Below are 21,299 nucleotides of genomic sequence, written 5' to 3'. Positions count from 1 at the left end.
TCACCCCTCTGCATTTCACCTCCTTCTCTCCCGTTCATATCTCTCTCTCTCTCCTCTGGCTCCCAGTCTCCCTCCCTCGGTGAAAAGAGAGGAACAGGGATAGTTCATCTGCGAGTGATGGAGCTCTGACAGGCTGATCCCTCTGCCCTCTCCCCAGGGCGTGCAGCTGTGCCCGGGCTCTGCGACGCCTACCTCCCCAAACACACATCCACACAGAAACGGCAAGAATACACCTACCTACACACATGCATGCATACATTTATAGATCTACCGAGGGAGCACACATGTGCACTTACTCACTCCTCCACACTCACAGCACATGTGCATGTGTGTGTCTAGAGCTTTATATAAGTCATCACATTTCTATGCTGCACCAAGGATATGCTGCAGAAATCACAGGTTACAGGAGTGTTTGGCCTGATACCAATATCAGTATTCAGGTTCAATCGATTTGTCCCGTGTTTTATGTGTGTGTGCTGCTGCAGAGGTTTGCAGAACAAGTTTGACATCTACCCACGACACGTTTTGTGGATTTCAATCTTAACCAAGGTTGACATTTAACTAGGTTTCATTCCTGTAATATCATCTCGCTTTTGAAAAAATCCAACATATTAATGACATCACAGTTTCCCAGAGGCGACGTCTTCAAAGGTCTTGCTTTGTCCAAATAGACCAAAACCTGAAGATATTCAGTTGACAATGATAAATTGATTATCAAAATATTTACTAGTTAGTTGTTTGTATGTTTTTTTTGCAATCAACTAATGGATTAATTGTTACAGTATACTGTACTTACTGTATTAGTACACACATTTTCTCTGCACATTCTCCCCCAAACAGCCCTTAAAGCACAACCTACCCCTCTTAAGGATTTGATCCGTGCCAAGTCCATTAGCCTAATCTGAAAAACAAAAGCAGCACTTCATTTGCTCTCTCCCTCTTAGGCTCTCCCCCCACACACATGCACACACACACACATTTCACATCTTCCATCAGCACATTCACCAGTGCCCTGCTGTTATCTGGGGGATGTGATGTGCCGTATCTCTTTGAAAGCACTGTCACAGAACGGCTTATTTCACCAGTTCTCCAGACGCGGGGCTCTCTGTCTCTGGCAGGGTTTTTCCATCCAAGACAAAGAGCAGAGCTGCCCGAGCCTTGCTGCCTGGCTGTCTCATTAGGAAGAAGACAACAGAGGCAACACAAAAGAGAGATGTATACAGACGGGCGAGGGGTGGAAGAATGAGGAAAATTAGCTGCATCAGTGCTTCTTAATTCTTAATTTTTTCATTTGTGCTTGCGATTTGGGCACGAATATAGCAACAAGTAAACGAAACCCTGTGCTCTTTTTAGCTGTGAGTTTGTGAGTGTGATGTATACTGTGAGGAGCGGCAGCAGGACATACTGACTGTGGAGAAACATGACCAGCAGCAGTGGCTTGTTTATGACAGAATTTCAGTGTTTCGGTAATACCGCATATCTCGAACGTCTCCATCCATCAGCATGTTTGACAGAAACACAGAGAAAACTCCAGCTCTGCTTCGGTTTTTTTCTGACAGAATCACCATCGTCCCTCACACAAGCCTTACACAACCATCTGAAGTGTAAACATACAGCACATCTCACAGTTAAGGGCGGTTTATTTTTGGAGGATATAAACGTGGTAAAACGATGGTGTTTCTCAAGCTATGAAGGATCTCTTATGTAACAATGTGTTTACTTTGCCGGGATATTTATTTGGAAAAGCCACTGATGTGGGCAGAAAAGCCTTTTGTCCATCATATAAGTTTGAATTTCACTTTAATTCACAAGCTCACAGCAGATCCTTTACTAATGTGAAACCTCCGTCTTCTCTGTACTTTGTGTCTGCTCCTCATTGGGAATAGGCTTTCATATATAAACATATGATATATGTTTACATAACTGGACATAACACTTACATAAGTCTCTCGATCAGGGTAAATAAAATGCATCTCCACCATCCCGATAATACAAACACTTCACTTCCTCCTTTAGTCATCCAGCTGAATTTTGTTGAGCTCAGTTATAGTTATTAGGATTCTGGAGGTGAGATATTTCTATAAAAGTCCCCTGCGGTCTTTTTATCATGCAGGCACACTTTTCTCCCTTATTGCTGTCTTCTTTTGTGGAAGAAAACTGTTCTCTGTCCAATTTAAGCAGCTAAACTAACTACACCAACACCCGTCAGAGCGCAGCAAACCAGATGTCCAGTGACAAGCGTGTACTTCATGCACACGTACACACACACATATATATATGTATGGCATAAAAGGGTTTCACTTGACCCAACAGCAGCTTCTGTGTGGTGGGACTACATGCACTGAATCCCTGTTAATACTGTGAGTATGTGTTTGTGTGTCTGCGTGTTATGTAAACCTCATTATCTCTATCACTACATCAAATTCTTATCATTAAGCCTCTCTGAGATCATAGAGCATTTGGAGAAACATCAAAGTGCTACACAAACTCGCACGCAGCTGGCACACACACATACACACACACACACACTGATAAGCAAAATCCACAAAAAGGCAAACACAACGTCGTGTTCGGTGTTGATTTACGAGCCCGTCTTGATCGGGATAAGTCTGGGGCCTTGAGTCAAAAGATGTGTGACTGTATCCTTGAGCTTCTGCCCCGTCACAGCAGCTGCCTCATGAAAAATATATTTCTGTTCTGGCCACTAAGTTCACCAGTCCACCCCCTCTTCGCCCCAACCCCCCCCCCCCCCCCCCCCCCCGCCTGCTCTCACCCTCAACACCTTTCGCTCACAACAGAAACTAGTTGCCATGGTTACAATCATTAACACATCTGGCATGGTCGTCTGGCACGCACATGCGCACAAGGTGAAGCGCAGACACGGATGGACGCGCACACATACACACACACACAACAAACATACGTACATGTGTAAAAAGCATCAATATGCATCATGTTGCGGCGCTGTTTTCAGTTTCATGGCGGAAGTCTGGAGCATGTGGGGGAGAGATAACGGCTGGAAATCAGCTGAGAACTTTGGGCCTCACTGATAATCCTGTTGGTGAATTTAACCCAACCCTCCTTCATCTTAATCCGGAGGGAGACTGAGTCTTCATAGTGTTGGGATGTTCCAATCTGATTCTTAAACATCCTGCTTCTGTTTAACGAAGAACGGCCCAATCGATACTGGAATTCTGAGGCTGATACTGATATGCACACATGCAGGAAGAGTAAAAAATTTGATGACGTTACATTTGTCAATATTCTTTTTTACATAAATGACATGAGCGAACATTTTGATTAAAATCCCTTAAAATTGTGACCAAAGTAGGTAGCGAGTGGAACATCTCACCTTGAAAAATCAGCTTTTCAGCGCTCATTGCTGAACTACGTGATGGAGACAAGGTTTCTGCATACACACATACACACACATATATGTAAGCTATCATATTATCTGTCCGATTTGTTGTCTTGTTTGTCTGTTTGTCATCAGGATTACAGAAAACTACCTGGTGTAACATGCGCAACACAAGAATCTGTTAAATTTTGGAGAGGGTCCAGATTGAGGGGTGGATATACAAATTATTTTTAATAAATGTCGTACATCTTAAAATCCAGTAGATGGTACAGCCAATTGAAATACGATCCTTTGGGGGTAGTGGACACATGTAGTAGCTCAAACTTCATCCAGGAAACAGTCACATTGTGGTTTCATGGTACAATTTTAACATCGCCACAAATGCGACAACGCTGTACTCTTAAACTGAGGTGTAGCTGTGGAAACATACACACACACATATGCAGCTAATTCTACTCTTCTCACATCCACATGTGAAATTCTAATAGTTCTGGAAATAAATCCAGACGTGCACAGTGTTTGCCCTTGCAGATTTGCACACCATAGAAGAGAGGACTATTGGCCTTGGCGGAGGTCGGCACTCTTTGAGCGTTCTTCTAGTTTTATTCATAGTGTTTGACTGTTCTGTTCAACAGTTATTCTATATCAGTCACTTGAACCTTAAATAAGGTTCCGTTTGCTCACATTTATTAGTTTTCAACAGCCCTTACAACACAAAATGTGTGATTTTCCTTTGTGTCAACGTTTCATGACTGAAGACATCTTGTCTCTTGCTGTTATTGACGACCCAGACTGACAGCTTTACCACTGGTGGTGGCACATGACAGCAGCTGTGAATTATTTAAAGAATAAATTTTCCTTCTCAATAACAGATTCACTCAGCCTCGTAAAACTTATAGTGGCTGCTGTAACTGTGCTTTCCTGCTTTGCTTTGGTCTTCCCCTGTCCTACAATTCCCTAATCTCAAGGGCCGCTTCGAATGCTCTGGAAAATACTCTTTGTGTGTGTGTGTGTGTGTGTGTGAGCGTGTGTATTTTGTGGCACTGTTTGTGTGTGCACAGTGGCTTTCAGCACCAAAACACATTTATCATTGGCTAGCCACACTGACACAACAGCATGGGAGGCACAGCAGACGTGCTTTTGGTACTACTTATACCAGAGACAGACAGACATGCTCAAGGTGTGGACCACAACCTGAAAATCACAATTAAGTGTACACATGTGAGCACAGGTACACACACACACACACACACACACACACACACACACACCCTACATTCCACTTCATGAGTCAAAACATGTTTCTGTGGATCAAAACACCTTAAATTAAAAACCATAATAACAAGTCCTGAGGAAAACAACAGGACAGCTATGCATACATTCCATACAGTGTATGTGTCTCAGATACACATACACAAAAAGACACACACACGCACGCACACACACACACACACACACACACACACACAACTGTAGAGGAGTTTGACAGTACAACAGATGCCTATGCAGTGCGTGCATTCTGCTGCCCCCGCCCCAACCCCTGAGGACATCCCCATGCCTCCCATTATGCTCTCTCTCTCCCTCTCTCTCTCTCTCTCTCTCTCTCTCTCTCTCTCTACTTTACATACCACTGTTCCCCCAGCCAATCACCCAGAGCACAACAACCAGACCGACCAGTCGCAGCGGCAGGATCACAAGAACTGGTGACTGACAGACGGCATTTCAATGGGCTTTAGTAGCATTTCAGGTGAGGTTGGACAAATATTTATCTTTCTAGTAATAGCCACATGCGAGCTTGTCAAAGACAGACAAAACCGCTTGACAGAAAAACAACCAGGTATGTAGGCTGTACTTAAAATAAATCCGTTCTTACATAATACACACCGACTCAGTCTTAAACATCTGAAAGGTGTTGATAAAGGGAGACTTGGTCGGAATAAATGATCAAAATCTATTAAAAACGAATAGAAATATGATCAAACACACCATCAGTCACTTTCTAGTGGGTTCACCAACCTCACCCATTGATTTCACCTCAGCCAGGAAGCTCTTACTTCCCATTCAAACACATGAAAGATCTTTCACAGAGCCAAAGCAACAACTGAGCAAAATGAAGCACACCAAGACAAAGAGCTCTTCCCTCTCTCATACCTTTTTGCCTTTCTTCTTGCGATGGGCTGCTTTCCCGCCGCCTGCTTTCTCCTTAGCTTCCTCACTCATGTTCAGAGATCTCCCCCTGTTCCACTCCTCTCCTCACTTTTTTTTAAAATCCAGCATGTAGGAGCTTGTGGAGTAGAGCGGCAGCAGCTGCTGTCTTCACTGGTGAAACGTTGTCACAGAAATGTCCATTTAGAAGCAGTGAAGGAAGGATTGTTCCATGCAGAGTGGGAGTGCGCGTGAAGAGAGGAGAGACTGGGAGGACTGTGCTGATGCTCTCTCCCTCCTCCTCCTCCTCCTCCTCCCCTCTTCCTCTCCACCTTCACAAACACACACGCTCACACACACTTGCAATCACGCTCGCCAAAGGTCCACTCCCACTTGCTGAATTTGCCGTGTGCAACTGGCGACACTCTCCGGCACACTCAGAGGCAGGGCGTGGAGGCAGGAGGACAGTCGAGGCAGAGGAGGAAGATGAGGAGGAGGAGGATGTGTATGATGAAGGAAGGAAGAAAAAAATAGAGATTGAAGGAGTGTATTCCTGGCTGGATGGGGTGCTGCCTACCTGAGGCTGGAGACTGGAGATACTCTCCCAAAGAGAAAGAGACAAAGACACACACACACACACAGACACAGAGACACAAAAAAAATGGTAGAGAGGGAGAAACAAAGAGAGGCAGAGTAAGAAAAGACAGAAAAACAGGTGGGTCAGAAAGAAAGAAAAAGAGATGAGTGAAAAGAGTGTGAAATGATGTTACTGGTGTTAGTGAAAGAGAGAAAGAGCGCAAGGCTGAGACAGAAGAGGGGGGCGTGATCCACACGGTCTCTTCACTCTGCCGCCTGGATGATTTCTGCTGTTGCTCCCTGCACAGACGTGATATGAAATGAGACTCTTCACTCCTCTGACAGGCCAGTAGAGAGACAGAGAGAGAGAGAGGGAGAGAGAGGGAGGATCATTAACACGATGCATCAGGTCCTTCCAGAAAAGGAAGTCTCCCCACCAGCCTCTGCCAGCAGGATCAGCTTACTGGAAACTGGAACAGAACAGAACTGCACCCGGCTCTGACTGACTAACTGACTGACTGGGTTGATAGAGGTGTGTGTGTGTGTGTGTGTGTGTGTCAGACAGAGACAGGCAGGCTTTGGGTAAAGAAGGAAGCAAGACGTGTACACAGGGTTGATAATATCCTAACAATATCCAACCAATAACCATCAAAACGTCTCTGTGACGACTCAACAGACAGAGAGGGGCTTTGAAAACACAGGAAAGACCACGCCTTCCCAGCTTCAACAAGCTACAGCTCTCCACCAATCAAACATCAAGCTAATGAGACAGGAGGAGAGCAAGTGAATCAGGGAGAGGGGGAGAAAATGGGAACAAAAAGCCCTGGGTGACACAGAGGGAGAGATATGAGGGAGGGGTGGGGTGAGCGGAGGGTGAGAAACAGACAGGAGACCGAAAATGACAGTGGGAGAGATGGGGAGGGTGAAAAAACAATGTGATATCAGTGAAACAGACAAACCAAGGTGGCATGGAGAGGATGAAAGAACAAATGAAAAATGAGGAGCAGGCAGACGCACAGAGAGGCAGCGTTTGTTGTGATTGGCCGCCAAACAACAGGTTCTTTATTCGGAGAGGTTAACCGTCTCTCCCTCGCTCCGGCTCCTGACGGGCAGTGATGGAAGCCATCAAAACTGTGCTGCGTGATGTCAATTAGGCCTTGGCCTCCCAACAGAGAGATTAAGATCAGCGTTCTCAAGAATTCTCTAGAAAAAACATCACAGATGCATGTTTCAGCCTGGCCTTATCCTGACGCTGTAATGTCAGAAAGCCACGTCGTGAGACAAGACGCAAACTAAACAAACCAAATGAAACAAAGAAATTCCTGGTGCTTGCTGAGCTGTATCAACACACTCCAACACACACACAGATGGTATGTGTTGTTAGCAAGCATCTGTATCCATCTGCTGGCTCTGAACGTTAAAAACTGACAACGAAAACACTCCAGCAGTCAAATTCACACGATCATAACGTGACAAAAACTTGCTTCACGTTCAGTCTGAAGGCACGTGAAGCCCTGCAGCTAACACTGATTGACTTGAGCAACGGCAGCCAGAGCTGGGCTAATAAATCAGGCGGGCTGATCAACAAATATGAGCTTTTTGCAGATATATTACCAGCAAATATATCAGCCGATACATAGCAAGGAATTGCAGTACAGAAATACCAAAAATATGATCATTTTAAGACTTTAAGTGTCTCCATTACATAGTTTGTCCAGCACAGAGCAGTGACAAGGTTATTTTTCAACTGTAAAATGTCCTGTTAACAGCAAAATCTCCCCAAAAATCTGACCAAAATAATGGCTGTTATATTGTGAGCACATTGTTTTATGCTCTCAAATATTGACCATCAATCAAATACCAGTCAGGCTATGATGACCTTGCACAGAGAGAGGCCAGATCTGATCTGAGATTAGGGCTCTCTGAAATGTAATTTGAGCAGATATGGTTCATGATAAAAAAAAAAGTAAAGAATAGTGTGCAGGAAGTGACCATATTGTTCAGCAACAATCTTGGTGATGTTAATCTGAATGAATCTTGTTTCACTGGAAATCAGTTCAGATGGGTTATTTTACTGACACAAGCCGGCACAGTCAGTAAGCATTACCGGCAGGGCGGTTTCCAAATGAAATGAAATCAGAGACATGCTGGAATAAAGATTACAGGATGCTACCACACCCCCTCTGTAATGCCATGGAGAAGGATTTACATGTTGAAATATTTATTAGTCTTGTATAGATAGGCGAGATCCACTGAGATATTCACTTCCTTTTCAGCAAAAGCCTGGCCAAGTCACACAACCAGAAACAAAAACCGGATGTGGTAACTGGGTAAATGTTTGTAAGTTTGTCTGGTAGCAAACAGGAAGCATCTCATTAGAGAAGGAAAATGGAGGGAGCATGATGAGGTTTCTTCAGTTTACTTTCCCATCCCAAACCACCGAGCGAAATCAGGCTGATTCCATGATAAATAAATCAAACTAATGCATAAATAAAACCAGTAAAACTGGTGTTATTTGGGTTTTATTTACACTGAGTATTAACTGCTTAATGCATTTAAGATGTGGCCACACTTACGGAATAAATTGCAATATGACAGAAATCGGGGTGGTTCACAAATTCCTCCAAGCGTCATGTATGCACACATTAAATCAAAATATTGGACCAAAGCTGTCAAAGCTATCAATCTACTTGACTCATTAACAAGAAGACAGACTGTGGAAGCAGGATTTACCTTTAATAAAGGTCTCCTAACCCTGACGCTGTGCTCTACCCCTGTGAAAGCTCGCACCAGATGACGAGCTTTAGCACCTGCAGTGACAGATGACGTCCCCCAGTCAAGACCATCATCCTCCTCTCTGTCAGCTTCTCTTCACTGCACCTTCCCTCATCTTACAACACCAAGTCCTCAGAGTGAGAGGAAGAGAAGGATTACACACGGCTTCATGCATTAATCTGCAGCTGGAGATGTTCTCTTCACTCCATTTTGTGTCACACTAAGTGTGGATGTACAGTACAGATGATGGAGGTGTGTGCATGTGTTTGAGTTTGAGGGTGCTTACAGCTGATGCACGCGGTGTGCAGTGTGTGTGTATGTGTGTGTGCTCATGTATTACTCACATTGTGGGGACTCACCTTACTTGTGGGGACAAAATCACAGGTCCCCATAATGTAAATCATTACATTTTTGGGTTAAAGTTAGGCTAAATCTCCAGGAAATGAATGTAAGTCTATGTAATGTCTCAAAAAGTGATGAAAATCTAACATCTGTGTGTATGTGTGTGTGTGTGTGTGTGTGTGTGTGTGTGTGTCTGTTTCAGGGTGTGGTTCCTCTGACTCAGTGCCAGCAGCAGTTATTATTGATTGTGCCAGGAGGCAGCTCCATCAGCGAGCCACTTATTAGGAATTATAAGCCTCACACCTCACAGCGGGGAACACCACAAAGTCATACAGAATTTAAAACCATTCACATCTCCGTTTATGGTAATACACTTTATTACCGTCACCATGAAGTCTGCTTAATTTCTCTTGATGGGAAGATATTTTCAAGATCATCTCATGGGAAAGAAATTGGGCTACAGTGAGAACGTTAGTCATTATAACATACGATGGTTTGTCAAAATATGCTATGACAAGACAGACGCTTGTTGTAAGAAGTAAAAGATCTCGTTTCTCACTCTTCCATTCATACAAAGGAGATATGTTCTGTCAAGATGGCGGTAAGATCCTGCTGTCATGTTAATGGGTAAAATATAAAACAATGTCCATCTAAATATTGCCACAATTGATGAGCACTGACCATGTGAATGTGAATGATTACATTGCTTTAATTTTTGCAAAATTCAGCTGTTACATAACTGTGTTGTGTCCGTTTTTTAAGAGTTTGCATGCTGCATTACCCACTAAATGGAAGCTACTATTTTCAGCTTTATTTATCTTTGGACACACTTGGCTTGGCTTATTTGGTGGCTATAGCTGTTGACCTAACTACATGTGCGCACACTTATTCCTGCTAGACTTTTTAGAGGGGGAGTTATATTTGGTGGGGAGGATGTGGGATTTCCATATCAAAAGGAGCATTTCTCTCATTGCAGTAATCCGCTAAAGAGGCAGGCGTAGCATTCCCAAACCAGCCATGGGGGGGGGGGGGGGGGGGGGGGGGGGGGTAATGTCCCTGATAATGTAGCTTGAGGTACAGAGAGGGAGAAGGTGTATGAGACAGAAGCAGATATAGTAATCAAACTCACATATGAACCAAAAGAAAGAGACAAAAGATGTACAGTCAACTGTGGTGTCATCATCCTCCGTCTGCATTTTTTCTGCTCTTGTTTAGATAATCACTCAAGCCTCTCCTGAAACTGTTTTATATTTAGCCCACACTGTTACTGCGTTTCCTCTGGTGAAAACAGACCAAATGAAAAATGTCTATCCATCTTTTTTTGCTTCAATTATGACAAGTGCCAGCGAACAAGCCCCATATTTTGAATGTAAGATTCAGAGAATATGTCACATTCAGATCCTGACCAGGTGTGTACTCCTGCCTGCAGTGTCAGGTGGGTGGGCGGGTGGGGGTAGGTCATACCTCATTGTAAGGAGACACTTTAGTACAGTAGGTTATCTGTAAGGCTATCAGTGACTGTGCTCATCCACGATTACCAATCCATATTAATAGGTTTACAGTGACTAATGAGCTCTAATGCCACTAATTACAATTTTAGAAAAAAAGGATGAATACACCAATAATAGCACAGATAGCACTGATAATGGCACAAATATTAATTAGGATAGTAAGGTATAAAATGCCAAGTATAATAATGATTTGATGATGTAAGTCATAATAAGGGGATTATATGGTTCTAGGTCTGAATAAACACAGTTTCCTGGGTAATTATTGTGTGTTTGTTCATAGATTTTAGCTTGTACAGGATATAGAATCTGGGCACTTAATGACTGTGGTTCACCAGTATTTGCTAAGGAACCGGCAGAGGCAGACAGTAAGCAACGACACACAGTCTCCAGATCTATCATTATATGAGTCTTGTCCTTGTGGCAAGGACCAGACAATGTCATGGGATCAGACTGTGATCTTTTGGCCGCAGTTACATTTGCCATTAGTGTGACTTTGATCATCCAAACACAGTCAGACACATGAAGGGATGCACAGAAATCTAATTTTGCTCACACTGCTTTCAGCCCTCTAAAACCAGAGATGGAAGTGGTCTACAAAGAGTCAAGCTCATTCACAGGGTCTGGGCAATGAAATGAGATGGAGACAAACACAAAAAGAAACTGAGATGTACAAATAAACAAAGTCCTGTGGGAAACAGTACGGACATGCAGAATTTAAAAGTCCTAATCTGATCTCCTAAAAATCAAGTTAAAGTATAAACGTGGCCTTGTTTCCTGACCTCTTCTGAAGATCTTTTCAAACACTAAGTGGGAGATCCAGCCTTGCAATGCATGATGGATACAGCACAGCTCGTTGTCAGACCAGTTGATGCGTCTGAATTTCTCACGATTTGACTCAACATTATGCAAATGTGTCCATCCAGCAGATGAAAATCAGATCAAACTGTCAAATTAGGTAGTGCTGGTAAAATATGAATCAAGATTCGTTGACTGCCTTGTACTGTTTAGTTGTAATATGAGAAAGTTTGCGATCCAGCCACCATGTTGGAAAACAGAGAAGCCAAAACCGAACATTGTCCAACTTGCAGTACGTCACCCTCCAGCCGGAGCTTTTATTGGACCGGTGCATTCGGATGGGTCCACCCCGGATTCTGTGTTTCTCTACTGTAAGAGTTTGCAGCCATGCTGGCAGCTCTGTGAGAGTGTCCCCACAGGCACAGCAGTGCTTTGAGCCAAATGTTAGCATCAGCATGCGAACATATGCGAAATGTTGACACTAAAATGCTGATAGTGACAAAACATGTTCAATTATGGCCATGCTAAATGCAAAGTGTAGCTGAGGCTCATGGCAATGTCATTAGTTTTTCAGGTGTTGGTCATAAAGAAAGTTTGGACAAATTTACATTTTTATCAGATTATCGCGGTAACTGAAAATTGACGGGATCACCAAAATGATTGCAATTCATCTTGAAGAGGGGATGAGAAAATCAAATTTCATGGCAATCCATCTAACAGTTGTCGAGACACAAATGGAAAATTCAGATCTCCAGAGTTATGAGGATTCATCGTCTGGGAACAATCCAGTAGTTTCATTAAAACAGCTGTTGCTAAGATCCAAAACTGTTAACCTGCAGGTGGCGCTAGAGCTAAAGTTGCTGCGATTCAGTCAATCCTCTGGGGACCATCATCATCTATATAATTTGTCAACTGTTGAGATATTGAAATCTGGATCAAAATGGTGGACTGACTGACAGTACCATCCATTGAGCTCGGACACTGGCTAAAAATAGTGACAGGTTCATTGATTGTGCAGCCGGCATCTGTCCTTTCAGGAATATAGTGCAGATGTCACTTATCCACATTAATCCAAGGAGCAACACCAACAGAAAGCCCCCGCTGCAGTGGCTTCAGCGTTGCTAATGTGCATGTAAATCTGGGAAGGAATCTGCCACAACTGTTAACTCAGACACGTCAGCGACGCAGCCTGTGACTAAAGCCACCCTATAAGCCTCCACAGTGAAGTGTCTTCCCACATCCATCATGCTCAGGATCGAACGTCTCTGATCAATGTGCTGCATGCAGAGGGCAGATAGTGCCTGACAGACAGCTCGACAGTGGGTTCCCATCCTTGGCTCATGATGGGAGGAGTGCCATACAAATCAAGCGCCCCCTTCACTAGAAATCAATCAACACATAAGATGAATGCTGCTTCCTCCGTGGAAACAACCCTCCAACCAATCCCACCAAGCTAAGCATCAATTCAACGAGCCTGAGCGCACAAAATAACAGCGGATGCAACTTCTGTCTCATTTCAATTCACATTTTAAGATCGACTGGTATGTTTATCTGCAATCAATAAGTGCAAGCGAGGTTGTTATTACCCCAATCAGCTTCCCTCTGGCAGCAGCTCTTGTTTTATTGCAGTTATCTATAAGCAATATGCCAAGTCAAGCTGTGCACTATGAAAACGTATTTTCAACACCTTACCAAGCAATTAAAGACTAATATGTTCGGTCATAGCAGCATCCTAACTGCACACGGCTTTTTCTTTTTTCATCTTAGCCACCTTTCAGCTGGCAGTGGCTGCACAGTCTGATGAAATGGGTGACACCGTGTCATTTTCTGTGCTGATGTGGTTGGTGAGCCTCTGGGCCAGGACAGGTGAAACATATTCTGACTAAAATGGAGCACTACCACAAAAATTTGATGCACACCGATCTAGAAATTGGGGAGGGGAAAAAATGCTGTTGTCCCTATAATTGCACACAGACTCAAACATAGCACAGGAGTGAATTTGTGGTGAAGGTTTAGGGTAGTGGACCAGTGTGTCCCCACTGCGTTCAAAGTCAGCTACCACATATAACAGCAGGGATGGATAGATAATTAAACAAATATCCACAATAGAAAACGTGCACGTGCATCTTGTACTTCTGTCCTTATGAGGACCATACACTAATTCCAGGCCAAGTGCCAAGCCATTAAAGACCCTGGAAAGAACTGAGCCTGCATCAAAATGCACACTGAAATGCATAAAGCTGTCCACATGCCCAATCTCTAAAAGACAGAAATACAGGACCACAGGCGAACACATGCACACAATTCTTTCTCAACTGTGCTCAGTTTGTACAGAGAAGAGTGAGGGCTTCATTCGCTGCTGTGTGCTTTCACATAGTGTGACAACAATGAGGGTTCCAGACCTACTTTTCACAGTAATCAGGTCAGGTCCGGACAGGTGCTCCCTGACTGATAACGAGCTGTGAGGATGGAGGGCTCCATTTTTACTGACAATTTCATTTTAACGTTCGGGGTGCCATTTGTATTACTCACCAATATTAACATACAAATGAGCACAGCAGGCAACCTGATTCTCCTCAGAGGGGCTATAACACAATGCATCTGTTATTTAGCTTATATCGTTTGGGATTTACGGTATTTAGATTCGGGGAGAGGAGAGGAGAGGAATGTAGTCAATTTTTGGAAATTTAGTCAAACACTAGCGTCCTTTTTGTCCTTCCTCTTGTTTCTTTTTTAAGGACATTATATAAACAAGCAAAGCAGACAGCAAAACCCTCACAGTCTTCTTTACATTTGCAAAACTTGTACAAATATTAAGAATTAGAACATTCTGCACAATTAATCGTACATAATTTGTTGAAATATTCAGATTTCTCAAGTCCAACTCAACAAATGAAACAACAAGCACAGCCTTTGTTCGTGCCCCCTGAAAGACTTATGTAAGTATTTCCTTATCTGGTGCTGCCCACAACAGAACAACATTATTTGCTTGTGCCTTCAGAAAAACTGTTAAAAACCAGGGATGAAAAATAAATAAATAAATCAGTTTTATGATCTGCCGACACTGACCGTTGGTTGGAAACGCTGGTGTTCAAGTACCACATTTTGCTGATCCTTGACCTTCACCCAACTTCCTCCTGCGCTTCCAACAGACAAGAATCATAATCCCTATCCCACTCCTATGTGCAGAAACACACAGAAATGCATCTCAACATATCCACTAAAAATTTTCTCAAAGTTCTTTTTGCTAGTTTCCCCATCTGCGGGAATGTATCACACTGAGTCACTTCCTCAGAGCCAGTTAATCCGTCCTGCAAACACTGTAAAGCCTATTCAAACACATCATGCTAGAGAAAATAAACATGTCATCCTTTAATTGGCAGAGGCATATTCTGCTTTCCAGGGTGCGGTGTTCTTAAAAATCAATACTGTTGTATTGTATTATTCAGTGTATTGTTCCTGGTGTCGAGCACTTCCATCACAACTAGCTGCTTATTGTGAAAATGAATGCAGTATGCAATGCAAACATGACAAAGAGCCGGCTATCGATTTTTGCATTTTGATTTTCGTCTTTAAGTGCAGTTTTACGGCCGGGGTGCTGATGCAGAGGCTTTTGATGTCTCTGCATGCATGTACAGTACATGAAGGTGCAAATATCTGTATTCATCTTTCTGCGTGTGTGTCAGTGGGAGAGGGGCTTTAAGAGACGGACACGTGTGTGTGTGTGTGTGTGTGTGTGTGTGTGTGATTCGTCTTAATATTGGCCTGTATCTAGTGAGCGCAGTGTAAATGGTGGATGTGCTGAAGAGTCTTGCGCTTGCCTTTCTGTTGCTGACGCTGCAATGTCCAGAGGCTGCCTGATCTCTCCAGTCAATCCAGTCTCTCTGTGTTGGAGCTGCCAGGGAAGCAGAGGAAGGGAGTTACTTAAGGTATAAGAACAGGCAAACAACAGACTTCCTCAGTCATGATGGTGCACCACAAAAAGACCTTTCTAATTACCCTGATTTCATGAAATAACTACTGTTATGATAAGGTCACCACTCCCTAAGCAAGGTAATAACAATGATGATGGGATAAGACAAAGAAACCCGTATTCATCCTGAAATTTACAGTAAACAGAAAATAAGTGAGGTTTAGTGCCTTTAAATTAAAATGGAGAAGGTTTCCCTGTGCAGTGTGATGAGACACGTCTGAAAAAACATGAAAGAATTGACCCAAAAAGATAGAAAACATCATTGTTTTTTTTTTCTTTTTTTTTAGGTGCAGATGATGAAACCTGACGAAGCTTGCACTCCAGGTCAGGATTCACCTCAGAACAGCCACACATTATTGAAATGTTAAATACAGCTGGAGGGCTTTGACAAGAAACAAGTGCCTTTGTGATTGATGATGTGGCTCAGTCAACAGCTGTGGTGAGGAAAAACTACTGAGGCTTCTGTTAATGGAAGTCAGGTTCACTTCAGTCTAACTGTTGATTTACATAATGTGTGGTAACGTAACCGCTCACTTCAGGTAATTTGACGTGGCTGCACAAATGTAACTAAAATTCAAAATGTCAGCTTGACATCGTGTTTCTCTTTATCTAGCCTAATTCACCAATGGGTTCAGGTGCATAATAGTAAAGGTGTGAGGTTGAATTTGGTTCATTCCTATTGTTCCATATGACCTCTCTTCTCTGCCCCAGTTTCCCAGTTGCTCATCTTTACTTCCTATCCAACAAAGCAAAACAGTTCTGACATGTTTAGATCCATCTGTTCTTAGAGTTCTGGCTTCATTTAAACACCTGCATTTACGATGAGCTCGGAAAAAGTGCATTAGTTATAGGGCATCACAGGAGTAACAGGCTGTATGATTAGAAATCTTAATTTAAATTTCACAACAATTTTAAGGCTCAAAAGATTTTCAAAATCATGAATTTTATGTTATATTTTATTTATATTTATATTTACCATGGCTCAAAATAGTTCATGATTGTTTATCCAAAAAAAAAAAAGCATTTGTTCCTTTATAGAATAAAAGTTGATATTCAGCATCAGATTGAGTCATTTAAACTTCCATATTTCACATGATCCCTTAGAAATAAAATAAATGTTCAGCTGACACTATAAAGTTTGTTTGGGGATTCATATTGTCTTATTCCAGAAGTGCTATATCTCTAATGAACTGGCAGCATATATTATGCTTTATATAACATTTCCCGCATTCCCATGTAATTAAACTCGAGAGTGCAAAGAGAGGAAACCCCTGAATGACAGAACATAATTATGCACAGAACAGTGCAAAGAACAGGAAAAATAAAACAATGCAAAAATCTCCTTTTCTGCAACAAAATCCCACTTATAGCTCACCACTTATATGAATGCTCAGTGTGCTGGTGTTGACAATCAACACTGTTTGTTCTCTACAATTATAACTGTTGAGTCATGGAATGACTAAATGAGAAGGCATGTGGGTCGTGCCATTCTATCCTGGGAATCAGATGATAACGTATTCCAGTGACTCAGCACACAGCGCCATTACCTACCATTACAGCTTGACATAACTTTGTTTGAAATAGCATGAAATCACATTTACCTGCTTAAATGGGCCATTAGTGTCAGGATGGCATTCCCAGAAGATTGAGAGCCGGCGTGAGAGAGCTCTTTTTTTTCTAAGGAGGGTAGAGAGAGCAAAACCGAAGGCAGTGAGGTGATGACAGGAAAAATGTGAGGTCATTCGGGACCAAAATTGGCATGATACAAAAATTTAACTCCAGTGACAGGATGAAGATTCACTATGCATCATTTTTGGAGAGGAGAAAACGCTTGTTTTTAATGGAAGAACAATTATTAACCATATCTCTTTGAACATTAGACATGTCTGATTTTAAATAATCATTAAAGTGTCATTTGTTTTCCCCCGAGGCTCTGCTACGACATCACTATGTCTGCATGTTGAAATATGTTGAGAAATCTGATTATGCTGGAAAGTCTGTTACCCCTGCAGCTCTAAACGTCACTCATTGTTGTCTTGGTTAATATCATCATAATGTACTCTGCTATGTTATCTCCTTTAGCAGCCCTTGAGCAAAGGAGTTCTTTTGCTGTGCTAAGCCCTCTACACATGCTCACTCTGGCAAACAGGGACAGGGAGGCACAACACGAATCAAAGTCTTTGCCTTTGTGTGAACATCTCTTTAGGTATCTGCGAAACATCATTAAAGATTATGTTGAAGTTAGAGTTTAAAGGAAAACATCAGTGTACTTGGAGGTTCCTTGTATTGCAGTAATGCCCATAAACCTCCTAAGTGCATCGTTTTCAGTCCGGAGTGATGATCCAATGCATGGTGCAAAGCCTATTGAAGCTCTCTGTATTGCCAATTTGAACAATTTTTAGTCAGCAGGAAAAGTGACATGAATATTTTCCTATTTGATGGACACCAATTAAGCTGCTGTTCCTGTTCTTTCAACTCCCTTGAGGGTTTGGAAAATTACAGGCGTTTCCCAGCAGAAAACAACAAAACAACAGTTAAGAGCCTATGAAGACCCTGCGCACTTTAACAGGTGTTTTCAGTCATTCTGCTTGATTATCATGCTGCCTCCACAGAATGTCAGCAGACGGGCAAAATCAAGAGAAACATCCCTTATTCTGAATTGGTAGTATTCCAAGGTGGTTAGCCCTGGTGCTAACCTTGGAGTCAGACAGGAAAATAGCCTAAATTAGCTACCTTTGTAACATATCTGTAGCAATCCTTCAACAAGTGAGTTACTTGGAGAATGATTTTTCACAAGGTGTGTCAGAAGTGTTTAGACCATAACTACAAACAGCCAACAGAAAAAAAAAAGTTACACGTCATCCTCCAATTTAGGCTATTTATTCAGTTTGAATGCAGCCTTAGCACCAGGGCTAACCGAGATTAATGTGTGAACACTCACAATTCAGAATAAGGAGTGTTTTTCCTGTTCTTACCAGTCTGCCGGCACTGTGTGAATGCAGCAAAATTCCCAGGATCTCTGATTCAGTTTGACAAGACGGAAGAATTGTCTTCACTCGGCTGCTCAAAATTATGGTTTAAACAACATGAAGTGAAAACTTCATTTAAACAATTTGTACTTCCAGGAAAAAAAAGAAATAAAAAAAGTTTTTATGACCATTTTACTTTTTTGTTTGTTTTCCAGTTATCCTGGAGCTGTCCCACCACCAGCTTTTTGACTTTCTCTCAGCGGACATTTTTGACTTGTCAAAGCATGAAAAGCACAGGTGCGATGAATGCCACTGGTGATTGATTACACCTGGGGTTTTCATGCTCTGAAAAAGCAGCATGGCTTCTGTGAACAATGTCTAGTGTTTACTTTAAATGTACACATGCATTTCTTCATGTCACTGTGTATTTACTTTTTTTTCCAGAATACTCAGTTTTGTCACTTTTGTGAAATGGTGAAAAGTTTCACGAATATGAAAATGGGTTTTAAATTTTCTTGAGGTTCATAATTACAAATCAGGCAAAACAGAGAATCAACCACTAAATATCAGCATTCATGTTTCCCTTAACCTCCAAATGTCCTTGGGGCTACAGTTGGACCAGATACACAAAAACCAGGATTCAGTAGGGGGAACCTTATTTTTGCACAGGCTACACCTTGCTGTCAGTCTCTCCATCTTCATAACCAACTGATTGTCATTCCCTCGCGTCTCATGAACACACACACCTCAGCCATAATAATGACTAACCTCCCTCTAAAATTGCCTGCAACACCCCTCCATCACCATGGCACCCAAAGCTCGGAGCTTAATTTTAGCAAAGTGGGTCACAACAGGTCAACAAAACAAAGATGCTTTCAGTGGCAGATTCAAAAGTTGCACGCCAGCATTATAGTACCGCAGCATCATCATCACAGCCTTCTCTGCAGCTCTCTGTGCAACTGCAAACTTGTGCCATTTTGATATTTACAATAATTGGTGGTTTAGAATTCAGCTGAAAAATGGCTGCGACCGTGCGCCATACTCTCACAATTACTCACTAAAATCGTGAATCAAATCCAGTGTGAACTCAGTCTACGTCTTAAGTGCTTCCTGAAATTCCAGTTCTGTGGACGTATAATAATTGTGTTTCTGAAACAGTATTTAAGAGGCTGAGACGAACACTGCTATTAACTGTCAAACCTTACTTCCCCGGATTGACTGGTTTAGTTGTCAGATTTATAAATGATGCCCCTCAAACTCTTCACCTCTACCAACATCCCTTCCAAACTGGACATTCAAAGACGGGGACAAGCCTTCGTATTGGCATTTCAGCTTGAGAGCTGCTCGTTGGGTGTTCCTTTGTTTTTCTGTGTTCTTATCTATAATCTGTGTGAATATGCATGCCACAAGAAATTGGTTGCACTCTCTGCTTGTCACAACCTGTACCGTCAATCACTGTCGAGCGTGGCGTGACTTATCGATACAAGCTGCTTGTTTTTCTCCTCAGACTCGACAGGTCACGTATTAACCCCCCGACTGGGTAAAAGCCATCTTGCGGAGCAGAGCAAGGCAAGAAATGACCCTTCTTTTTCAGAGGGAGAGTATCATCTCTCTATGTTTGCCTCCTGTATACCCACACAAACACACACTGAAACACATGGCTGATTCGGGACTGCTGTTCTGCCAGCAACATCATCACTCTCCTTCCCACCCTTGTCTCCATGGAGACAAGCTTCCAGAGCCGGCTGGTTCCAGACCGTTGTGAATCAGCACAGACTAAAAAGGGAAGGGGAGGGGGGGGGGGTCTCTTTGTGTTTAAACATGACTAAAAGAACACTGTGAGCTCCATGTTATCTCAGTCCCCATACTGAGGTGATCAAAGCGTCCGACCGTCCGTGCGTGCAGATGTGAAAAGGAGCCGAGAATATTCTGATAAAGATGTGTGAATTTCAGGTTTGTGTTGCCGTCAGTGTGATCGGCAGTACTGACACGGCACAGGTGCCAGCATGTCTTCAGCTAACACACCCGTATAATTTTGATCTGGTGGTGTTTTCAAGCACATCAAATGTAATTTCCCCTTTAATTCATTCACCACAACATATGAGACAATGTCATAAAATGCAGGGAGTGAGCATGTCTGTGAGCATGGCGTTATTGACAGGATTTGCACATTTTACCTATTTCACAACTCTATCAAATAAACTTGACATGTTTTTATGACGTCAAAGTCAATCACTTGCTTGCATCTGCTGTTATTCTTTATCATGGGGCAAAGGGCTTGAAAGGTTTTCATGGACTTCCCATTAAAAACAACAGGAACATCCTGTACATATTCTGCATTCAAATAATGACTGATTGAGTGAGTTAGCTGACTGGTATTAGTTTGCCTGGCTGATTTTGGATTCTGTATTTTGCCTATAGCATTTAGCATCATCATCTTCAAAAGCATTGAGCATTTTCAAGGACAGCAGACAAACAAAACCCACCTGAAGACCTGCTTTGTGGCTGATGTTCTCAGAGGCTGCAATGACTAGAAGAGGATGGCCGGCCCATATATTTTAGGAACAGGATGCCCAATTAGCACTACTTAGAAAGACAGATGGAGCAGAAAAGCAGGTAGGGTAAGGTCATGAGTAGGCAGAGAGCAGAGGAGAGTGGAGAAAGAGGATGGGTCTGCTAAAAATGCCTCTCTCCAGGTTGTTGAGTCAAGGAAATGTCTTCCTGCCGTGTGTCAGGGGTGCAGAAAGACAACCAGAATCAGCTCTAAGCCTCCATGATAAATGCACTAACAGCTGGACGCTTCCACTGTCAGGACAATGTCGGAAGTGTTTAGCAAAGTTGGTTTCAGACCGGAT

The 21,299-nt window shown here is 42.6% G+C and overlaps 1 protein-coding gene across 38 annotated transcripts in view; it reads right to left on the bottom strand.

Annotated features, from left to right (window-relative positions):
- The window catches only part of LOC143328042 (ankyrin-3-like), a 125,633-nt gene extending 119,237 nt beyond the window's left edge, over window positions 1–6,396 (bottom strand). For all 38 annotated transcript variants that reach the window (XM_076742901.1, XM_076742897.1, XM_076742936.1 and 35 more), the window contains exon 1: window positions 5,510–6,396. In XM_076742901.1, the coding sequence (XP_076599016.1) occupies window positions 5,510–5,578 (69 nt within the window). In that variant the 5' untranslated portion in view covers window positions 5,579–6,396. The remainder of the gene's footprint in view (window positions 1–5,509) is intronic.
- Window positions 6,397–21,299: the final 14,903 nt, after the last annotated feature.

Source organism: Chaetodon auriga, chromosome 11 (assembly GCF_051107435.1).
Source record: "Chaetodon auriga isolate fChaAug3 chromosome 11, fChaAug3.hap1, whole genome shotgun sequence".
In the NCBI taxonomy this organism is placed as follows: Eukaryota; Metazoa; Chordata; class Actinopteri; order Chaetodontiformes; family Chaetodontidae; genus Chaetodon; species Chaetodon auriga.
Note: the sequence above shows the minus strand (reverse complement) of the source record. Positions and strands in the feature narration are given on the sequence as shown.